The sequence below is a fragment of the Nannobrachium achirus genome, assembly GCF_963921795.1.
Source record: "Nannobrachium achirus genome assembly, chromosome: 16".
Classification (NCBI taxonomy): domain Eukaryota; kingdom Metazoa; phylum Chordata; class Actinopteri; order Myctophiformes; family Myctophidae; genus Nannobrachium; species Nannobrachium achirus.
Genome location: NC_137823.1, coordinates 22,577,303 through 22,601,416, shown reverse-complemented (window position 1 = coordinate 22,601,416; position 24,114 = coordinate 22,577,303). Strand labels below are relative to the sequence as shown.

At 42.1% G+C, this 24,114-nt stretch overlaps 1 protein-coding gene across 1 annotated transcript in view; it reads left to right on the top strand.

Moving 5' to 3' along the window:
* The window catches only part of vta1 (vesicle (multivesicular body) trafficking 1), a 146,072-nt gene that overhangs the window by 35,895 nt on the left and 86,063 nt on the right, over window positions 1-24,114 (top strand). Inside the window, exons 2-3 of the mRNA XM_080744324.1 lie at window positions 1,944-2,038; window positions 23,826-23,953. Of these exons, the coding sequence (XP_080600450.1) occupies window positions 1,944-2,038; window positions 23,826-23,953 (223 nt within the window). The remainder of the gene's footprint in view (window positions 1-1,943; window positions 2,039-23,825; window positions 23,954-24,114) is intronic.

Sequence of the window (24,114 nt, the reverse complement as noted above, 5' to 3'; positions counted from 1 at the left end):
CATAATTTAATCATGTCTGGGGCTGCCTTCACGCTATCTAATAGTACAGTCGTTTACCGGTTGCAAATGAAGGCATTCGTTTTGCCATTAAACGTATCCTTGACAGTCCGTAAAATAAAATAAAAGACAAAAATATATTCGGTGGACGGTTGTAAAAGTAAAAAAATGCACACTCAAGATGGCTTTATGGTCCTTTTAAACCTTTAATTTTGAATGATTTTAAATTAATCCATTAAAGTATTTTATGTTACTTTCTATAAATACAGATACATCAGTTAGTCTGATGTTTCGGTCGGGCTCTAAATATATTCTTTTTGTTGACTTAATCTACAGTTGATTTTGTTGACAAAAAATGATGAGATGTCGTAAATCTCATAATGGCAGATTTTACACTTGGTTTCATGCTGAAAATACCTGATCTACAAGCTCACAACGTGTCGCAGGGAATCACTAACCCGGAAGTTAACTGCGTTGTTTGGCCACACCAATGGAAGAACTGGATGTGGCAGCTCGGTCATTGCAATGAAACTTGGCTCACCCAGGCAGGCAGCATACACTTCAGGCAGGCACCAACCTTATGGGTGTCTGGCTTGCACAGAGCAGAACCATAGAAATGAAGCAGGACCCCCACAATCTGTTAATAGATACCATTTAGTTTGACAGCACAATCATCATTGTGTATTTTGGATTCATGTCAATTTGTGTTTTCAGATATTTAACCACTTGAACCGTCAATACTTAATAAACGTGACCTTTCACTCTGTACTTAGTCTGCACTTTTTCTCCTCTACACCAAACACCACCTTTGCTGAAAATAGTCGATCTACTTGTAGATCTGCTATTTTTGGCGGATATGGACACTAGGGTTCAAGTGGTTAATATAAAAAAGGAGAAAAAAAAGTTTCTATCACTCAAAGATTTGGAGGACCCCCTGTAGTAACTCTGAGGACCCCTTAGGGGTCCCAGACCCCCTGTTGAAGACCCCTGATATAGAGTCTTTATGTCTTTATCCTTACTTGTCACGGACATCCTGAACAACTGAACTCCTCAGTTTGCAAGCCAAGGCCTGCTTGTTGGGAGACTTACAGATGCAGCTATGCATTGATATTATGGTATAAGCCTGTTATATAGTTGGAGAACATATCTGCCCTGACTGCCGCTGCTGCTGATTAAAGCGTTAAGGTGAAGGGAATAAAGCTATTCACGTGATTACTGGAGAACTCATTCTAGTCGTTAACCATTTGTGCCTGCTTATTATTTCTGCGTGTCTTTATGATTAGCTAGCGTCCATCATCATCCAGGACATTGTGAGTGCCATTTGTGTGATCAATGTGTGTGTGTGTGTGTGTGTGTGTGTGTGTGTGTGTGTGTGTGTGTGTGTGTGTGTGTGTGTGTGTGTGTGTGTGTGTGTGTGTGTGTGTGTGTGTGTGTGTGTGTGTGTGTGTTTCTCTCTTTAATTAAAATCGATCTGAGAGAAAAACTAGGGCTTGTTAGAGAAGTGGTCATTGATTGTTTATGAATTAAGTTACTTTAAAAAATCATTATATTTTTGTGTGTGTGTGTGTGTGTGTGTGTGTGTGTGTGTGTGTGTGTGCGTGCGCGTGTGTGTGTGTGTTTTCTCTCTTTAAAATCGATCAGAGAGAAAAACTAAGACTTGTCAGAGAAGTGGTCATTGATTGTTTATTAATTAAGTTACTTTAAAAAATCATTATATATTTTTATACATGAAAATCGTACCTTTTGGGGAATGTTTTCTGAAAACGTTTTGACAAAAATGTAGGAAACAGAAAATTAAGGGTCCCATAAAAATGTGTCTGCGGCCCACAAATGGGTTCCTTCCTCCCTACCCAGTGCTTGGGAACCAGTGCTCTACAGAGCTCAGATCTAAAACATGGATGCGGTTTTAATAACGGGTTAAAAAGTGCTCTTCCTCTCCTCTGCAGGTCGTCTGTATGGCATGCAGACGGGCATGAAGCTGGACAGCAAATCACCAGAATGCAGGAAGTTCCTGGTCAAACTCATGGACCAGCTGGAGTCGGTGAGCTGCCGTTAATCCATTACCTTTTCCATTTCCCCTCGCTTTCCTCCCTTCGTCTTCCTGTCACAGTGGCAGCTTGATTTGCAGACGGCTTGTGATGAAAAACAAATATCGTAGATGACAGGCTGACTCTACTTTCGTATCTTCCATTTGGGAGAGACAAACAAACGATGGTCCCTGCCTGTATGTCATTAAAGACATGACAGGGAATGGAAATGACTGTGACTTTAAACGGGAATCGGGCAATCGATTGAACACGATGATGGGCACACAATAATCACGTTTACCTTTGCTTCAGCTATCTAATATTGACATTCACAAACACAGAATGTTTTTACTTTTCTTTTCTGCTTCATTGGTAATCATTTGTCCTTTTTCTGTAAAGCCATTCAGGCATTGACACTAAGGCTTGCCCACCTGCCCCCGGCAGGTAAATAAAACTTTGGGGCAGGTGAAGTTTGCTTTCAGGTTGCCCGACTGGGGAATTGCTCATTTGAGAGGGGACACGACCGTCTATAAACAACACAAGATATCTGTCTAAACACCTGAACGTGGCCATAAAAAAATATATAAAATGACAAAGTGTGAAACCATAGCAATCATAACTACCTAGGTATTTGGATTTGGAGGTATTGAGGTATGATTACAAATTGTTATTGAGTTAAATTGAGTGGTAATTAAAATCTTACCTATCATTATAATGGACGATTTACTTTTTGGGCAAGTGTACATGACCTTTGGGCAAGTAGAACATGACCTGTACTTGCCCGACGGGCAAGTGCCTCTTAGACCTTAGTGTCAACCCCTGCCATTGTGCTTATCTTTTGGCTCTGTAAAGCAGTTTTAGCTGCATTTCTTGTCATGAAAGGTGCTATACAAATAAAGTTCATTGTTATTCCTATTATTACAAACAAACCCACAAACACATCCCCCATTTTTTACATCCAGCTTCCACAGGAAGCACATTCAACGGAGGTACAGCCCTCACAATTTCTGTTTTAGTTCATTGCCAGGCTTTTCTCCCGAGAAGAGAAAAGGCAGCAAACATGGTTATCTTTCTACATTCCCCGGGCATGCAAACCATGTCGTGATTGGACGAAAAAGAGACAGCTTCTGGGGAAATACATACTGAACTGAAAGTACCAGACTAGACACTTTCTGTCTTAGTTCTTTACCTGACTTTTCTCCTTGTGAGATGTGAAAGGTTACTGGGAACGGCATTAACAATCACTATCACGTCGCTGGCATCCATTGAAGAAGTCTTGTAGCCTGTTGCGTTGTCACCATTAGTTTGAACGCAGCATAAGACTAGTTCCCTAAATCAGGGATCTTCAACATTTTTTCAGACCAAGGACCCCTTAGCTGAGAGAGAGATTTGAAGCAGGGACCCCCCACATATTGGATACAAATCTGTGTTGCAGATTAAACTGTTTCATAGATAGCTTCATAGACTTGTTTGACACACATTGTCTTTTCTATTAATATGTTGTATTCATGTTAATGTGTATTTTCAGTTGCCCTTTTAAACCCCCAATACTTCAGTACGGTCAACTTGACCGTTAGCTATGTTTTCCCTTTTTCCCTCCACACCAACTCTGAAAATAGCCCCGAGACGTTTAGCCCTGAGACGGTTTGAGCTTGTAGACCTGCTATCTGCTAATGTTCCCCATCACACAAAGATTTGGTCCCCCGGACCCCTTGTTGATGAAGACCCCTGCCTTAAATCATCTGACGAATCAAGCCCTGAGCCCTCCATTCCTTGAGAATTGTTTTCCTTGGTGCTGACATAGCAGCTCAGTGGCCTTGTGGTTTGACTTGTCTGCCCTGAGACTGGGAGACCTCCCAGCCTTGACTGGGGAGGTCGGGTTCAATTCCCGGCAGAGTCATACCAAAGACTATTAAAAAAAATGATACCCAGTGCCTCCCTGCTTGGCACGCAGCATCTAGGGTTGGATCGGTAGGCAAGTCCCTGTGACATAACATTAGTGGTCATTTCGTTGACTAAAACTACAACGAAAAATGTTCGTTGACTACCTTTTTTTTTCCACTGACAAAAACGAAATAAAAACTAAGTTATGACAACTATACCTAAGACTAAATATATTGACAATTTTGTCAACGCATACAAACTAGACTAAAATGTTAGGGAAGGACTGGTGGAGGAGAGATCCAGTAGAACTAAAAGTCAAGTAATTTTTTATATTTAGTTGCGCTCGGGTGTTGCGTTCTGAAAATAGCTGATGTGAGCTCGTAGCTATTTTAAGCTATTACGATGCCATTAAAGCCTGCCAATTATTTTATTTTGTTGACAAGACTAAAATATTATGATATTTAGTCTAGACTAAAATAAGAAATTTCAGATGACTACAATTTGACGAAATAAATTGTATTTTAGAGGTAACGTATGTGTTTCACATTGCTTAATGGCAATACAATCATCATTCATTGTCTTGTTTTAATCCCCAGTGGAACGCCTCTACACACACACACACACACACACACACACACACACACACACACACACACACACACACACACACACACACACACACACACACACACACACACACACCACCAGGCTCTATAAAAGCCTTGACATTTGCAGATTGTGTTTGCAGTGAGGCAGAAGAAGGCTGTGGCCTTTTCTCTGGGGCAGAGGCTTCCCTCCAGCTACCGACGCCTTACACAGTACACACACTTCCTCCTTTCAGACAATTAGCTTCTCAAGCATCGTGACTATTCAAATCATTGAGACAAGTCATCTATGTAACAGTCATTACATAGTTAGCCATAGTAAGCATGTACAGTGCCTAGTGTCAAGGTCTCTTTATCAATTCATCTTTGACCGGATGCACATGAGAGAGAGAGAGAGTGACGGAGACATCCTTTGGGGTTTGGAGCAGCGGTGGAAAAAGTACTCAAATGTATAAATACTGCAATATAGAAATACTTTGTTACAAGTAAAAGTCAGAAATTAAAAAAGTACAAAAGTACTGGTATCAAAATGTACTGTACAAAAGTACTCGTTATGCAGAATATCCGATTTCGAGTTTTCAAATGTATAAAAATCTATTGAAAATAGCAGATCTGCAAGCTCACAATGCGTTGCATTGCGATGCATTGTGAGCCAGCTCCTTACACACACTTGCACTTCCTCCTTTCAAACGATTAGCTTCTCAAGCATCGTGATTATTCAATCAATCGATAAGAACATAATCAATAGCCATAGTGAGCATGTGTACAGTGCCTATAGTCAAGGTCTCTTCATCAATTCATCTTTGACAGGATGTACATACAGAGAGAGAGAGGGAGAGTGTGTTATGTCACAGACAGACAGAGATGTCCTTGGGGGTTATAGGAGCACAGCAGGACAGGAACCATGCTCATCACTACCAGCGGGGGGAAATGTACTCACATTCTTTACTTTAAGTAAAAGTATCAATACTGCGGTGTAGAAATACTGTGTTACAAGTAAAAGTCCGGAACTCTTCCTTTAACTTGTGTAAAAGTGCAAAAGTATTGGCATCAAAATGTACTTACAGCGCTAAAAGTAGAACGTACTCGTAATGCAGAATGTCCCATTTCAAGTTTTTAAACGTTTACAAATCTATTGAAAATAGCAGATGTACAAGCTCACAATGCGTCGCATCGGCTATTTTCAAATGGCTGGAAATGTATATAGGTTTGGACTGAGTTATGTATGTTTTCTAATAATAATCTTAATCTACAAAGTAACTAGTAACCAAAGTTTTCAAATAATTGTAGTGGAGTATAAGTAAAAGTACTGAAAATTGTGAACACTCCATTAAAGTAAAAATACCTCAACATTTTACTTAAGTTACAGTACTTGAGTAAATGTTACACAGCAGGACAGGAACCATGCTCATCACCACTTGTCCCCAGTGGCTGATGATGGACTCCACAAATAGGACACGTCAGTCAGAGTCTCACCCATGGGACACATATCGCTGGGGAGAAACCTCTTATCTACATATTTGGGCAGGGGTCTTCAACAGGGGGTCACCCTAGGGGGTCCTCAGACTTTGTGAGCTTGTAGATCGGCTATTTTTGGCAAAGAGCTTTGATATAGAGGGGGAAAAGAGACGACTAATTACAGAGTGAAAAGTCAAGTTTATTAAGTATTGACGGTTCAAGTGGTTAAATATCTGAAAACACCCATTGACTTGAATCCAACATACATGGATGATTGTGCTGTCAAACAATGAAAATATATGAAATCCATGAAAAGGTTGTGGGGGTCCCTGCTTCAGCTCTCTCTCAACCTAGGGGTCCTTGGCCTGAAAACGTTGAAGACCCCTGTATTTGGGGTTTTTGAGCGGTGCTAACCACTCCTACGTCTGGCTTTGTGTCTATGTATGTACAGTATGAGTGTCTGTGTGAGTGTCCTTATGAGCACGGAACTCCATGTATGGAGATGACTGACGTCACGGACAGAACAGCCCTTAAATTAATAAATGAATACCCTACTTGCCCATAAATGAATACCCTACTTGATCATCAGGACCGTCTGGCCAGTGATGTATATCGGACCAGTTTTCCATGTATGGAGATCCATGTACTGTATTTGGAGATATGCTGTGAGACCCCAAACATGCTTACTCAGTTATTCGTTACGTGAAAATCCTATGACGTCTATGACATCTGACATCATACATACAATCCCTTTTATGCCCATACTGTATATAGAGATCCCTGTCTAGTCCTCACAGGACCCTGGGGGAGTAGTTTGACTGGGACGGTGGTCCCACATTCCTGGCAGAAACTAGGTCCCCCTGACCTATAGTTCCTCTATGCCTCTATGGTCCAAGCTATGACAATACTAATGCTCTTGAATAAATATTATACACCCATACTAGGTATCCTCTAAAATGTAGTTACTATGGGCATGGTTTAAATGACAATATAGTCTTTGCAACAGAAAGTCATCATTATTAAAAACAATAACAATTTAAAAGAAATTGATTCGATTTTTATTCTGAAAAATAATTATTCGAATATTCGATCTAAGCACTAATTACAATTAGGCCTAATTGTAGCTATTTCATGAAGGGTTTCACTTGATTATTTTGACTACATAATTCTTTTGCAGGCAAACTGGTCATTTTAGGTTGTTTTTTCATGTCCGCGGAATCAAGAATTGTTCTTTGCAGAATTCCGTAGAATCAGGATTGTTCTCCGCGGATTCCTGGGGGGACTGCCTGTCTGTAGAACCAGCCAAACAGATATGGGCTGTCTTCCTCCATATTGCCATTCCCATATGAAGTCCTGTTAGATATGGGTTTAATATTGATGACATCAGGGATCTCCATATATGGGCATAAAGGGATTCTGTTAGAGTGGGTCCCCTGACATCACAGTGATGTCAGAGCGTGATGTCAGAGCGGCAAACCCATAGACCGTAAAAAAGTGTCTAGACCTACAGACGGACGGAGACATGATGTACCGTTTCACATACTAAACTGCGACCTTCGGTCACAATAATAGCGTCACCAGTTGCTGACCCGCAAGTGTGTGTGTGTGTGTGTGTGTGTGTGTGTGTGTGTGTGTGTGTGTGTGTGTGTGTGTGACTATCAAACAGGTAGACAGATGTAGTGTTCCAGGCTGCGCTGCCAGGGACCCATCAGTCCTGTACAGTATGTTCTCCGCAGATCTTTAGATCTTGGTGCCAGAGCAGGGTTCTCTGCAGTCTTAGCCCTGACCAGTCTAGGCGATATATACTATATATAGGGGCCAATATTAGGGATGGGACGATATGAAAATGTCATATCACGATTGTTGTGACAAAAGAAATCACGATTTACGATATTATCACGATAATCAAAATCCATTATCCTGGAGCAGAACATGTGCCAAAAAATAACTGATCTATAAGCTCAGAACACGTCGCACGTGACGCGTTGTGAGGTTGTAGATCGGCTATTTTTTGGCTAAGACATTTGATGGAGAGTGAAAAAAAGACTGCATCAAGTACGTATATTATAAGTACCATTATAAGTACTTATAAGTACCTTATAAGTACCTTTTACCAATTATAGAGGGTTTAAGTGGTACCGGATATGCAGTTCGGCAAACAAAAGGTGAATTGATCCCAGTGCATGACGGAGGACGATATCACGATAAATTAAAGTGTTTTTCATCACGATAAACGACAATATCGCTTATCATCCCATCGCTTGCCAATATTACATTTTCAGTTCGGCTGGCCTTGTTGCCGCCTGAATTATCATTTTCATGGGTCTTCTGCCATGCTGTTCGCGTTAACGCACATTTTCCTTCTGCAGAAGACTCGTGAAACTGTGAATTCACGCGACTGGGATGTTTTACCAGGCTAGGTTTGAGCCATTATACAGACAAAGTGTACTGTAGATCAGCATTCTTTTTTTTTTTTTTTGCAAAGAGATTTGCTGTAGAGGGAAATAGTAGCGGACCTAGTATAGTGCCCTGGGGTAGCCCTGTCACCTGAAGTATAGGATTTGAGTTTAAATGTGTTTCCCCTGGGTGATCATCTTAGTTCAAGCGCTTTTTTAAGTAGTGCTCAGTGAAATTAGAAAAGAAAAACATTAAGCCTCAAGGCATGCCGCTGGGAGAACAATTAAAATAGAAAATAGACTTTGTGGCAATCCGCCTGTGGGCGTCACTCCAGTAGGGATTAAATCAAATAACAAACTGGATAACGGTAAACTCATTGTCCATCACCACAGGACACAAAGATGACATTAACAAGCGCTTACAGTCACACAGAGCTTGCCGATATGTTTTGTTCTGAATCCGATCAATCTAAAGAAATAGTCAGCATTCAGTGGAAAACAGAAAACAAAGTCTGCTTTCTTCATATATGAAACAAAGAAGAACAAATATCCATGATTTAAATATAAATTGGAGTTCTACTGAGACAGGCTTTTTTTTTTTTGCAAAGGCATGGGAGATGGCGTACAAGCCTTTTCCTTTAAAAACAGTTGCTATAAATGAATCAAATCATTGTAACTGTGGTCGGAAAATGTCAGGCTTTTATTGGCGAGGTTAGGGGAGGAAATGTGATTACTGACCAAAGCCCATGTGCATCGATGCTAGGATTTTAGAGCATTAACGAAAAAAAAAAAGCGAAACGTATTTACCGATTTCCTGCCTCCTAGCAACACAGTCAAATTGAAAAGAATTAACTGAGTTTGTACTGATTGAACCAAATGGACCCCTAAGGGTCTGTAACTACTGTAAGAGGGTGTACAAATCTTCTTCTTTTCGTGTCTTTGAAGCATTATATGACAGTTTCCCATTTCTTGACACAGTCCTTTGCTTTTTTATTGAACTCTGCAAGATATTTTACGCTGCACTGGTTGGATAGTAGAGGGCAGACAAGGCAGTGCTGCATTGTATGGTCCTCTTCCCCGCATTCGCAGATGGTTGGGCTGGTTTTGTAGCCCCATCTGGCCATAGCAGTTTTTGATCGCCCTGTTCCAGTTCTCAGGCGGTTTAGTGTCTTCCACTGGGCCCATGGCCTTGAACCTTACGAGTAAATTACAAATTGAGGCATCCGTCACGATGGCGGAACTCGATCGATTTCCGGGTCACGTCCCGAGATGTGAGGAGGCTTAAAATCGAACATTGAGAAGAGCCCTCTGTCCATCTAAACGGTCTCTTTGAGCCCTCTGTCCATCTAAACTGTTTCTTTGAACCCTCTGTCCATCTAAACTGTCTCTTTGAAAAACAAGTTGTAAATTGAACAGTGATTCAGATTTTACCTATGATTTTTTTTTTTTTTTTTTTTGTTAGGGCAAGTGGGCATGACCTTTGGGCAAGTAGAACATAACTTGTACTTGCCCAACAGGCAAGTGCCTCTGAGACCATAGTGTCAACCCCTGGAGCAGTTTCCAGAACCGGTTTATCACACTGTCAGAGCTGTTACTGTATGCCAACGTTACGTTTGCTATGCAAACAATACCGGAAGCTCTTAGCTTAGCCTTTTTTCATTTTAAGGAAGGCCCATCTTAACTAAAAGATACCAAATACGGACCCCTCGGGGACCCCAGTCAACCAAACAGTCTATTGAGTGGTAAAAAAAAGCAAAAATAACAGACCTACAAACCATTCAAAAAACAATCATTATGGAAATTTGATGTCCCGAAAAGTCTGTCTTTTCATGTATTTTTCTTCAGAATACATACTCCCCCCCATGTTTAAAGCCTTCAGACCCCATAATAATAATACGCATCATTTTAGACCTGGATGTCACTGAATGGGTGTCTAAACTGAATGGGTGTCTAAACTGAGCCATGGAGCATCTCCAGAATTTTTGTTGCACATTTCACAAAGTCACTGGTGCCTAGTCTAGCCATCTGTCTGGCTGCCATCACATCTTAGACATCAAACGAACGCTCTCATCCAGAGTGGCTTAAAAGTAGAATAATCTGTGTGCGTGCGTGCGTGCGTGCGTGTGTGTGTGTGTGTGAGAGAGAGAGATGGTGGGAAATCTATTCATTAAAGAATCATGCCTACTCATCGTTCGTGAGTAAGCATGCATAACGCTGACATTTCTTTTCTTTTTTTCTTCCTTCCCGAGACACACCAGATTCTGTTAGCAGACAAGACAAGCTGGCATGCAAATCCCTGCCCTGTCAGTCAAGATCCCTCAGGGTTTACTGTCTACTGCAGGGCTACTCAACTTAAGATGGCTCAGGGGCCACTCAGCAAAATACCAAAAGTCCAAAGGGCCGCAAGCTAAAAATGACGGTCCCATTTTGGACATTTACAATGATTTTGTAACACACTTATGGCAAGTCTAATAATTAAGGAAACACCCAGAAAACAAACAGCCACATTTCCATCTATATAAGCCAGGCCAAACCTCATTGAACCAAAAGATTGTCATGGATGGAATGAAGAAATGATCAAATGTTATCAAATTAGGCTTTATTCACAAACTTTGGCAATGTAAAGGTTTGTTTTCTCATGCCAATAACGCTCCTTTTCATTAATAGGATGGATTTAAAATAAATAGACGTTTATATTCAATCACTCAAACCCCAGCATCCCTATTCTTGGGGGACATTGACCAAAAATAGCCGATCTACAAGCTCACCACAAGATGCATTGTGAGCTTGTAGATCGGCTATTTTTGGTTAAGAGTTGTTAAAAATAAAAATAACTCAAGTACTGTTCAACTCAGCCAGTTGTGGGCTTCTGTGCTTGTAAAACAGTTTGATGCTTTGAGTTCTCCTTCAATGAGCAGTTAGTTGTGTTTAAGCTCAAAGCATTAAACTGTTTTACAAACTACTGGCTGAGTTGAACTGTACTTGAGTTATTTCTCCATACAACAACAACTCTTAACCAAAAATAGCCGATCTACAAGCTCAAAATGCATCCTGTGGTGAGCTTGTAGATCGGCTATTTTTGGTGAATGTCCCCCAAGAATAGGGATGCTGGCGTTTGAGTGATTGAATAATAAGTATAAACGTCCATTTATTTTAAATCCGTCCTATTAATGAAAAGGAGCGTTATTGGCATGAGAAAACTTCCCCATTTGGGGTACAAGCATAGTTCCCTGGCTGCTACGATCTGTTGGAATGTGTGCACTGTCTGTCGGTGCTGACTGGCGGAGTCACGGAGGCAGAGACAAGTACGTCTTCACTAGCCTAAAACATGACGGTCCGGGTCGCGAGCGTTCATATCGCACGACCGTCATGCGTCTCCACTCCAGTGAGCCCGACTGTGGTTGTCTGCAGCCTGCTGCAAAATCTCTGCAGATTTGTCTGTCTGACCGTCTCGTTGTACATTAGATCTAGTGTAGCCACCTGCATCTCCGCACAGCTGTCTGTGCTCTGTGCATAATGCATTGACTCGACTGCATTCGCTTCCTGACTACGGAGTCCACCGAGGCTCAAACATCACCGCATTTTGCGTTGCGCGTTAACTTTGACAGGCTTAGAAAAATCATATTTTTATTGGCATGATCATGACGGGCCGCACAGACATGCGGAAAGGGCCGCATGCGGCCCGCGGGCCGCGGGTTGAGTAGCGCTGGTCTACTGCATGTACTACGAAAGAACAGAAACAATAGCTAGCGCACCAGTTTCCATTGATTGATTGAAGACTTTATTAGAAGTTTGCATAGGAAAAGGTACAGGTTTCATGACGGTACAGTTCACTGGTACAAGGTCTACTAAAAGGAGATCCATGAAAAGACTAAGCTTATTTCCACAGGAAACCACTAGCTCAATGGTTCTCAGACTTTTAGATTAGCCTACTATTTCTTTCAATATGATGTATTGATGTTGATATACTAATTTATTACACGTATGTTATCTTCATTATTTATTTGTTTATTTATTTATAGCTATATGTGTATCTCCTCAAAACTTTGGCGCGATTCATCTCCTACACGCTTACACCTTTCAACACCATTCAAATTTTTATGCGTTCAGCTTACTGAGGAGTGAGGACACGTGTGCTTGTATTTTTCGTTTTGAAATGTTTTGTAGAATAATTAAAAAAAAAAAAAAATGTTTAACTTTAAGCACCCAATGCATTTCCAATGGGTTTAGTGAGTGGGGACAGAGTGGAGAGAAGGATAATAGACCCATGTTCATGTTAAGGCGCTGTGGCTGCAGTGTTCACACTTCAGATATGCTATTTATATCATTGCGTTCACACAGGTCTGCTCTCTGATTTGATCCAAATATCTAAGCTGTGTGATGTATATATTCTGAGTTAAAACTACAAATATCTCTAAATGTCCCTCTCCACTCTACTGATTGAAACAGCTGTGATTAAAGGCCTGTCTGTCATTGGCTGTTCTGTGGTGCTGCAAAGTAACCAAGTACATTTACTCAAGTATATACAAGTACTTGTACCTACACTACAGTACAATTTTGAGGTACTTTTACTCTACTTTCCATTTTTGTTACATATACTCTACTATAAATACAGCATTTGACAGCTTCAGTTACTTGTTACTTTGCAGATTTTATTATTAATAAAAAAACATAGATGGACCACTTAATACTGCTATGAAGTTGATCTACAATGTGCACGCACACACACGCATGCACGCACGCACGCGCACACACACACACACACACACACACACACACACACACACACACACACACACACACACACACACACACACACACACACACACACACAACTGTTACTGTGTTACTGTGGAGACGTTTGCTTGTATTTGTTTTTGAGACATGTTTTGTAGTGTTTTAGAAATTTAATTTTAGTTAAAAAGAATAAGGTTTTAGGATCCCGGGCATTGGGATTTACAGTATATATCCTAGAACCCGCAGGGACACTCAGCCGTATTAGTGGTTGTTGTTGGTTGTCAGGGAGATATCACAACCAATGCATTTTCAAATCAGATCCACAAACACAATAAAAGTCATGCTCCACTCCTCAGTCTGGAGTGGCCACATAAAGAACGCCTTGGTTATAGACATAGTGGAGGACAGATGTGATCTGGCATTGTTAACTCATTGCATGCCAGGCCCGATAGTCCCGAGATTATTTCAATGTCTTTCCCTGCCAGGCCCGATAGTCCCGAAAATTTCCGCCATTTTGAAAAAAAAAAAATATATATATATATATTTTTTTCAAAAAACATTTCTGACCCCAAAAAATGTAGTAGGCATGATAGAAATCGCGAAATTGCATGTTTAACCCCCATAGCAACCCCATCTATCAAACATGGCAGCCATCTTTGTTTACATTTTAGGAAAACATAATGGCTTCTATCTCATGAATGCCTGAACGGATTTCCATTCGGATTTTTTTGTTTGAAAGCTGTGAGCAATGTGGACACACGTGGTGCATTATCTAGGCATGGGTCTGCATGATCCGTGCACTATGAATTACATGGAAGTCTATGGAGACCAGAGGCACCGTAGAGTACGAAGGTATGTTAAAATGGCGGGGAATGTGTTAACCTACAGTATATGCACTCAATATACACCTCTAGAACACATAGAATATGTACAGTACAGTAAGGTTCAGTAGAGTACAGTAAAAGTACAGTAAGGTTCAGTAGAGTACAGTAAAGTACAGTAAGGTACAGAAAGGTACAGTACAGTAAGGTATAGTAGAGTACAGTACAGTAAAGTACAAAACAATAGAGTAAGGTACAGTAGAGTACAGTAAAGTACAGTAAGGTACAGTAGAGTACAGTAAAGTACAGTAGAGTACAGTAAAGTACAGTAGAGTACAGTAAAGTACAGTATTGTAAGGTACAGTAGAGTACAGTACAGTAAGGTACAGTACGGTACAGTATAGTACAGTATAGTATAGTACAGTAAGGTACAGTACAGTACAGTAAGGTACAGTAGAGTACAGTAAAGTACAGTACAGTAAGGTACAGTACAGTAAGGTACAGTAGAGTACAGTAAAGTACAGTAAGGTACAGTACAGTAGAGTACAGTAAAGTACAGTAGAGTACAGTAAAGTACAGTAGAGTACAGTAAAGTACAGTATAGTAAGGTACAGTAGAGTACAGTACAGTACAGTAAGGTACAGTACGGTACAGTATAGTATAGTATAGTACAGTAAGGTACAGTACAGTACAGTAAGGTACAGTAGAGTACAGTAAAGTAAAGTACAGTACAGTACAGTACAATACAGTACAGTAAGGTGCAGCACAGTATAGTAAGGTACAGTACAATACTGTAAGGTACTGTACCTTACAGTACCTTAGAGTATCCTATTTGTTGGGTTGGAAGCGAGCCCACACTGTTTCGAAGGAACAGTATTTCTAGTTGTTAAGTCGCTCTGCTACATGCTTAAATTATATTGCAAATTGCAAATTGTAAATGAGCCTTTGGTACAATCATGGTGAGCTATACTTACAGCAGCTATACTCACACACTTACAGCAGTGATAGCTGAGTGGTTAGTGTCCATACCTAGGACTCCGGAGGTCCCAGAGGTCGCAGGTACGATTCCCCACTCCAGCTATCACTGCTCCCCTCCCCCCCCCCCCGCGCGCCTTGTGCGAAGTACTGGGGGTCAGCTGGGTTAAGCTGAAAACTGAATTTCCCTTGTGGGATGACGTAGGGAAATTCTTCTTCTTCTTCTTCTTCTATAAGGAGAAGTGAATGAGCCAGTGGGGATCCCGTCACGGCCATGTTTTACTCCTTTTTATAGATTGACCAGAGTCAATTAGACGACTCCCTGGACACAGATGGAAATATGTGAAGACGCACGTACGCACACGCACACACACAAGCACACGCACAGAGCTGTCCCCTCGAGGCAGGTTTTTTACAGGAGCTGCAGAGAGTATCATTACTGTCACACTCTCCTCTCCTCTCCTCTCCTCTCCTCTCCTCTCTTCTCCTCAGTAGCCTGCATGCAATAATCGGTTCCCAGCAGTCAACACAACATCCGACCCTTTGAAGTACTGTGTGTGTACACTTGTGCATGTGTGTAATATTTGATAGGCGTAAGCTTGCGAGAGCTTTAGGTACTGTGTGTGTGTGTGTGTGTGTGTGTGTGTGCGTGTGCGTGTGCGTGTGCGTGTGCGTGTGCGTGTGCGTGTGCGCGTGCGTGCGTGCGTGCGTGCGTGCGTGCGTGCGTGCGTGCGTGCGTGCGTGTGTCGTGCGTGCGTGCGTGCGTGTGTGAGCGTGCATCACGTCCCCCTGTTAAGTAAGTCTCTGTGGGCAGAGCCAGTGAGAGAAACCGAAACCACAGTGGGACTCATAGTTCCTCTCTGCCTCTCCTCCCCGGTCGAGGGTGTCACATTTTCACCGCACATAATGGACTTGTTAATTATTTTTCCGCAGTCAACAACGTAGGCGCTGCCAGGGAGAATCCCCCGACGGGAACTCTATCTTTTTTTTTCTCTCACCCATACACCGCTGGAAATTAAACCCTTAAGCCCGGGAATTTTTTCATACTTCAGCTATTGAAAAATAGCAGATATACAAGCTCACAGCGCGGCCCTGCTGTTTTTGAAAAACAAACGTGAACATTTTTGCAAATCTTTGAATGCATATTTTTCAAAGCAAACTTCCGTAACTCAAATCTCTGCTTCTGGGGCGTCCCTGGAACAACATATTTTGAGATGGGGGGGTCTGCGTACTCTGCGGCCAAATACATGTAATTGTGGGGTTCTTTGACATCAAAAGGTTTGATAACCACTGATTTAGAAGAAGGACTTAGAAGACATCTAAAGAATCGGGGTCAAAAATATTCAAAGTTTTTCAAAAATAGCAGATCTACGAGCTCGCAGCGCGGATCTGCTATTTTTCAATAGCTAAAGTATACAATGACGGTTAAAGTGGTTAAAATCTAAAGCGACAAAGACACGTTCACCGGCCTTGAAGGGTTAATTTGATGGACCGCAGGGTAGGGAGTTTTATTTTTTTACCACAAGCCACCAGACAAATGGCTGTTTAGCTAAATGTCTCGCTGATTGTCTTGTGTAACACTCCACCAGTGGCGGAAAGTAACTAAAGCATATGTACTCAAGTACTGTACTTAAAGGAGTAGTTCACCCCCAAAATGACTTTTTTTCTATTGATAACTCATGCCATGGAGAGTAGAGTTCAATAATATTCTTCGGTTTTTGTCACATTCCTAAGACAAAAATTGTATTCGCGTAAATTTACCCCTTATTGATTCCGGATGGGGAGCCGTTTCAAAACGGGTCCCCATCCGGAACGAATGGGGGTAAATTTATTGTTATCACATTTTTGTCTTAGGAATGCGACAAAAAACTAAAAATATTATTGAACTCTACTCTCCATGGCATGAGTAATCAATAGAAAAAAAATCATTTTGGGGGTGAATTACTCCTTTAAGTACAATTTTGAGTTACTTTTACTTTACTGGAGTATTTCCAATTTTCTGTACTTGTACTTTTACTTCTACTCCACTGCACCTCAGAGGCAAACATTGTACTTTTACTCCACTACAATTACTTGTAGTACTTGTAGTACTTTGACGTACATTAGCCACTTCAACCCTATATACATTTCAGCCATTTGAACATAGTTGATCTACAAGCACAATGCGTCGACTATGTAGATTGACTATTTTCAAAAGATTTTATACATTTGGAAACTTGTGAAATGGGACATCCTGCACAATGAGTACCTTTTACTTTTGGTACATTTTGAGGCCGAAAACAGAATATTTCTACATTGCAGTATTTATACTTTTACATCTGTTTAATATTCACATGCAAGCTTGAGACATTGGGAGTGCGAGCGCACAATAAGCAATGTCAGGAGTCTCACTGTAGTGTACATGGCGAGAGGCAGGTATAAGCACCCACACTTTGCTGATTACAGAGAACTAAAGGTATGGATGGATTCATGAAACGGAGCGGTGTGGTGTGGTTAGGGGCAAATGCAGAACCCAGCACAAATTGTCGTCTTTGATTAGCCTAACTGGTGATACAAACACAATTTGGATTCATGAAACGGTGTGGTGTGGTTAGGGACAAATGCAGAACCCAGCACAAATTGTCGTCTTTGATTGGCCTAACTGGTGATACAAACACAATTGACACAAAGTCATTAAACGTCACACTTTCACGAATTACAGGAACGTTTGAATTCTCTTGACATATTCCTCAACATCCTGCACATAACGCTTTTTTCCACCACTGCACTCGACACATTGGAAGTTGACCGAGCGTTATTAGTGGGTGGTTGTTGTTCTCTGCAATTAGACTCCCGTACCGAGAATCCGGGATAAACAGGCACGACTGTAATGAATGAGACAAAGTCAACAAGGGAGAGAGATGGAGAGAGAAAGGGAGGATGAGCAAATTAGGCGAGAGCAGTGATGGATATGACAGTAGAATAATGCAGCACATTATTATTTATGTCTTAAGTGTAACATTACACTATTGTCTGCTCAAATGAGCAGTGATGGCTGAGTGGTTAGTGTCCATACCTAGGACTCCAGAGACCCCAGAGGTCGCAGGTACGATCCCCCGCTCCAGCTATCACTGCTCCCCCCCTTGCGCTCCTTGTGGGCTGCCTCATAGGGTTCAGCTGGGTTAAGCTGAAAAAAAAAGCAGCTGGGTTGGGCTGCGATACCCGAATTTCCCCCGCGGGAGGAGTAGGTAACTATCATATCTTATCATTATCTTATCAAATCAGGGGGTTTTGATGATTTGAAAGCCTAATATTTCTACTTAGCAGTACGTTAAGGCAGTTCTTCGCAAACATCTTTGGCGCAGGGCACCCATGTAAATAACCTTTTTCATCCACGGCACCCTGAAATTACATCTGTACTTTACAGTGCCTCAAGTTTATGTCAAATATGTAAATCTTAGTTTATTCCTAAGATACAGTTTATGTCATGAGGACAACTTTGAGAGAATATCTGTTTCCATTAGCTCATACCCTGCCAAAAAAGACGTTTTCTATAATAAAAACGTCTTTTTAACTATGGACCTCCCTGCCAGACGTCTTCTGGACGTCTTTTAAAAAAAAATAATAAAAAAAAATAATAAAAAAAATTGAAAGATTTCTTTTTGAAAAAAAAAAAAAAAAATTGGTCCTCCAACAGTGTACTAGCCATGATCACGATCGCGAAATTGCATGTTTAACCCCCATACCAACCCCATCTTTCAAACATGGCAGCCATGTTTGTTTACATTTGAAGAAAACATAAAGGCTGCCTTCTCCTGAATGCCTGAACAGATTTCCAAGCGGATTTTTTTGTTTGAAAGCTGTGAAAAGCATGCACATGCATAGTGCAGGATCTGTGCACGAATGTGTGCACCAGCGTGCACACTATTTTTTTAACCCTTTGTTGGCGAACCGGCAATATAAGAGGTCCCACTTTAAATATGGCACTGAAGAAGTTAGGGCGGATCGAAAATAACTTTCATACTTGGCGTTTAACCACACCAGCATTCTTATTCTGGGGGAAATAACCCATCTAAGCTTGTAGATCTGCTTATTTTTGTTGAAGAGACTTGGTGTACTGTAGGCTGAAGGAGATTGCACCAAGTACAGTGTAACTCAGGTCCGTTTTACTAAGTTATTTAACTGAAGTGAAATTGATAAAGGATACATAATAAAGGGCACTGTCTGGTACAATGACTCCCTCTTTAAAACGGATGCATTGCAGCTTCTTTCTTTTTATTAGTCGATACCGCAGTAAGGTGTCGGGCCACCATGCACTGCCAGAACAGCTTCAGTGCATCTCGACATAGATTGTTTTTCGACCGTCAGGTCGCAAGTTACTATGAAAAGCTCCACCGGCTGTCCGTCCGTCTGTCCGTCACGTCATCACGTCACACTTTTGCTCCTACTCTTATCTCCGCCACCGTTGCCTCGATACATGCCAAACTTTGCACACACACACACACACACACACACACACACACACACACACACACACACACACACACACACACACACACACACACACACACACACACACACACACACACACACTCCTTGGCTGGCAAACCACACCCTCTGCCCCTCATTTCTCACATGCCCCTCTTCTAGCGCCACCACTTTTTGCAGACAACCTTATGCGAGCTGATGGTCGCTTATCTACCGATTAGGGAGTCTTACTGGTAGATTTTGAGGTAAAACAGACCATCCAGAGTCCAAAGTCTGTTTTATGTGTGTAAAAGTAGAGTCTCTGGGTTCCAGACACTCTACTTTTACACACATACTTTATTAACACATCTGGTGCCAACCCCGAGTTTCCCGAGTTTGTATTGATACCAACGCTTTGCCAACCCCGAGTTTCCCGAGTTTGGGCTGTTTTTGAAAAAAAAAAAAAAAAATCTTTTTTTTTCAAAAAAATGTTTTGGACCTCCACAAATGTATTAGGCATGATCGCGATCGCGAAATTGTATGTTTAACCCCCATACCAACCCATTCTTTCAAACATGGCAGCCATGTTTGTTTACATCTGAAGAAAACATAATGGCCCATAAATCATGAATGCCTGAACGGATTTCCAAGCGGATTTTTTTGTTTGAAAGCTGTGAACAGCATCTACACACGTGGTGCATCATCTAGGCATGGGCGTGCACTTTTTACACAATTGCACAATTACATGGAAGTCTATGGTAACCATGGCAACGCGAGACATTGAAGAGAAAAAATCATTGCAACATAAGTGTTAATGTAAGGCAACTGCGAACATGTGTCGGCCTCGGATGGTTGAAATGTTCGCCCTGATGGATAAAAAATAGCTTCTTGGTTATTTGATGAATGACTAAGAAATAATCAATAGTTGTTGCGTGCGCCCGCATACACACGCACGCTCGCATGAGCACACACACACACACACACACACACACACACACACACACACACACACACACACAGAGAGAGAGAGAGCAATGTAAGGACAAGTTCCTGGAAACCTGAGTTCCATTCACACACTCCTTCATTACAAGGGTACCCTCAATGACGAGATGAACTGTGTGTGACACACACGCACGCGCACGGAAGCATACACCTTAGTAGCCTCAGTAATGCCTTGAATCTAGAATTGTGCACACACACACACACACACACGCACGCGCGCGCACACACACAGTTTCATTAAGGCTGTGAACAGTGCGTTCATTCAGTCCACCTGTTAAAATGGGAGCCAGCACTTTTTGCCGTGGTGTTTTTTACAAGAAACCTGACGCCTTGAGGCAGAGAGAGAGAGAGAGAGAGAGGGAGAGGGGGAGAGAGAGAGAGAGAGAGAGAGAGAGAGAGAGGGGGGGGGTTAAAAGAAAGTGAGATGCTCAGAGAGAGAGAGAGAGGTGGGACGGGGGGGTGAAAAGAAAGAAGAAAGTGAGAGAGAGAGAGCGAGATGAGGGTGAAAAGAAGCATGAGGAGAGAGAGGTGGGGTGAAGGGTGAAAAGAGAGTGAGATGCAGCAAAGAGATGGAGAGAACATGGAGGTGTGTTGTTGTTGATTCCTGATGGAGGACACACTGACCAATGAGCAGTCACCTCGCACCCCCATCTCTCTCCCTCCCCCTCTCTTGTGCCTTTTGGAGCAGTGGAACACAGCTCCCAACATTCACTCTTGTCTGTCCCTATGTCTGTCTGTCTGTCTGTCCTCATTAGTATGAACTTTGCCCTAGTGGCGCGCTACCGCTGGGTGACCAGGAGTGGCACTGTTGCCTATAAAAACAGGAACAGGTTGAGAACGGCACTGTTGCAGGCCACTGTTACGCAGCCCGCCCACACACACACACACACACACACACACACACACACACACACACACACACACACACACACACACACACACACACACAAACACAGGGTATAGCTGCTCAAATCCACTGCTCCAATTCGAACCGTTGGTTTGATTTATTTTTTGTCACCTCCTGTAGAGCCCACACACACTCGCTGTCTGGCACGCACTAGGGATGGAACCATAATTGTTATCGTTTACAGTGATAAAAAAAAGAAAACCCTCACAATAATTGTATCATGGTGATTATAATATATTGTGAAATTGTCCTCTGTAATACACTGGGATCAATCATGTAAACATACTTTTTTAACTCTACCAAATCTCTTCTCTCGATCTACACTGCAAGCTCACAACAAGCTTGTAGATCTGCTATTTTTTGGCAATCGGTCTGCCCCAGAATATGGATGCAGGCGTTCAAGTGGTTAATGAGTATTTTTAAGAGTATTGGGCATATTTTGATTATTGCGATGACATCGTATCGTCAGCTTGTAGATCTGCTATTTCTGGCATACGACTGGACAGCATCAACCGGCACTCAACAGTGAATGCATTTAATTGTCACCTCTGTGGAAGAATATACACAAAAAACATACGTGTTTTCCTCCCTGTGGTTACATTGTGTACGCATGTGTCAGCAACCTGTGTGTGTGTGTGTGTGTGTGTGTGTGTGTGTGTGTGTGTGTGTGTGTGTGTGTGTGTGTGTGTGTGTGTGTGTGTGTGTGTGTGTGTGTGTGTGTGTGTGTGTGTGTGTGTGTGTGTGTGTGTGTGTGTGTGTGTGTGTGTGTGTGTGTGTGTGTGTGTGTGTGTGTGTACAAGCAAGGCACCGAAAGGATGTCAGGATGAGTGAAACAGGAGAAAGACAGAACAGTGAATTTCATTTTTTTTGTCTTCTCTCTGTGTCTGTCTGTACTGCCAAGCTTTCACTGGAAGCTGCTTTTTTTAAATGCCAGCATAATAAATATATAAACTGAAGAACAGTCTGCTCTGCTGGTGGATTGACTGTGTGTGCGTGCGTCTATCTTTCAGAAAACAAAAATAGGGGTTTTAGGCCTTTCACGTTTACACAATGTTGTAGAAAAGGAAAATAAAAACACCATTCAAGTATTGCTCTTTAAACGCCTGTATTGATGAAATGGATTATTGAGGTTAGACGACGCCTGCCATATGTGGGGGCCTGGCTGACTATCTATATTAGGGATGGGACGATATGAAAACTTCATATCACGATTATTGTGACAAAAGAAATCGCGATTTACGATATTATCGCGATAATCAAAAACCATTATCCAGCTGGGGCAGAACATTTGCCCAAAAATAGCCGATCTACAGGCTCAACATGTCGCGACACGACGCGTTGTGAGCCTGTAGATTGGCTATTTTTTGGACATGAGCCTGTAGATCGAGTATTTTTTGGACATTTGATAGAGAGTGAAAAAAAGACTGTGCTGACATCAGCGGGAGTGACACGGTATAAGAAGGTCAAGCACCGTCAATGCCCATCACAGACCTGGACAGCTTTGGAGCAGCGAGCTAGAAGCAGCTCAACCACAGACGATCTTTAAGACATTGAAGGAAAACACAACCCAAACGTCTCTTCAGACTCTTTTGGTTACAGATCGGATGTTATCCATTTAGTTGCTGGTCCGTCCAATGATGCACTGGACGGTGAATCTGAGAGAAGCACCATGTATTGGGGCACGAGGTGTACTTACTACTAGTTACTAGGGATGTCCCGATACCACTTTTTTGCTGACCAAGTACAAGTACGATTACTTAATTTGAGTTCTTGCCGATACCGAATACCGATACTGTAAGTTACGTTTCTGATTAAAGTGGGTGGCGCTCCAAAATAAAATGCTTTAAATAATTATGTTGTCATGCCTAGAGTGAGAGAAGGTGAAAGCACTGTTCATTAGTTGAACTAACACATACAAAACTGTGTCTTAGGACTTTTGATATGTTGTTACCAACATATTTATGAAACAAAATGGTATCTGGCGCTGCCGTGAGCAATATCAGACGAGTACGAGTACAGCAAAATAGGCTGGTATCGGGGCAAGTACCGATACTGCGAGTACCGATACCGCATCCCTACTAGTTACTAACTACAGTACTATCAGAACATAAACCCATTTTGTTATTATTTGAATTAAATGAAACCACTTACCCTACCTCTAAATCGCTGCTATATGATGATGAGTGTTTTTGGAGCGGTGAAAGCGCTCCCAATGAACAGGTATATCCGTGGGTATGTGGCTGGCTGGCTGGCTGGCTGGCTGGCTGGCTGGCCCTGTCCGTAGCCTGGGCAATACCTTGAGTGGCCACACACAACACACTAGTTAAAGGAGGGGCGCTGTTTTGTGCAGGCCAGGCACACTCACCACTCACTCACAGGCACAGTTTACACTCACTCACTCACTCACATAGGGTACAGCTGCTCAAATTCACCGCTCCACTTCGAACCGAGGTTTGATTTTTTGTTTTTCAACGATAAACGGAAAAATGTTTTGTCCAGTCCCTAACGTGTGTGTGTGTGTGTGTGTGTGTGTGTGTGTGTGTGTGTGTGTGTGTGTGTGTGTGGTCCAGATGAAGAAGGAGCTGGGTGAGAACGACTCCATCAGTCAGGAGGTGGTGGGGAACGCCCACATCGAGAACTACGCCTTAAAGCTGTTCCTTTACGCCGACAACGAGGACCGCGAGGGACGCTTCCACAAGTAAGACCACCAGCCACCCGTCTCTTCTGCTCCCACCTACACCAGTAGTTCTCAACCTTTTCAGGCTGCGATACCCAAGATAATCACATTTTAACTGGGGACCCCCCCACCCTGACGAGCACTGAGAGGTTCGGAATTACATTTTGCATAACATGGTTCTA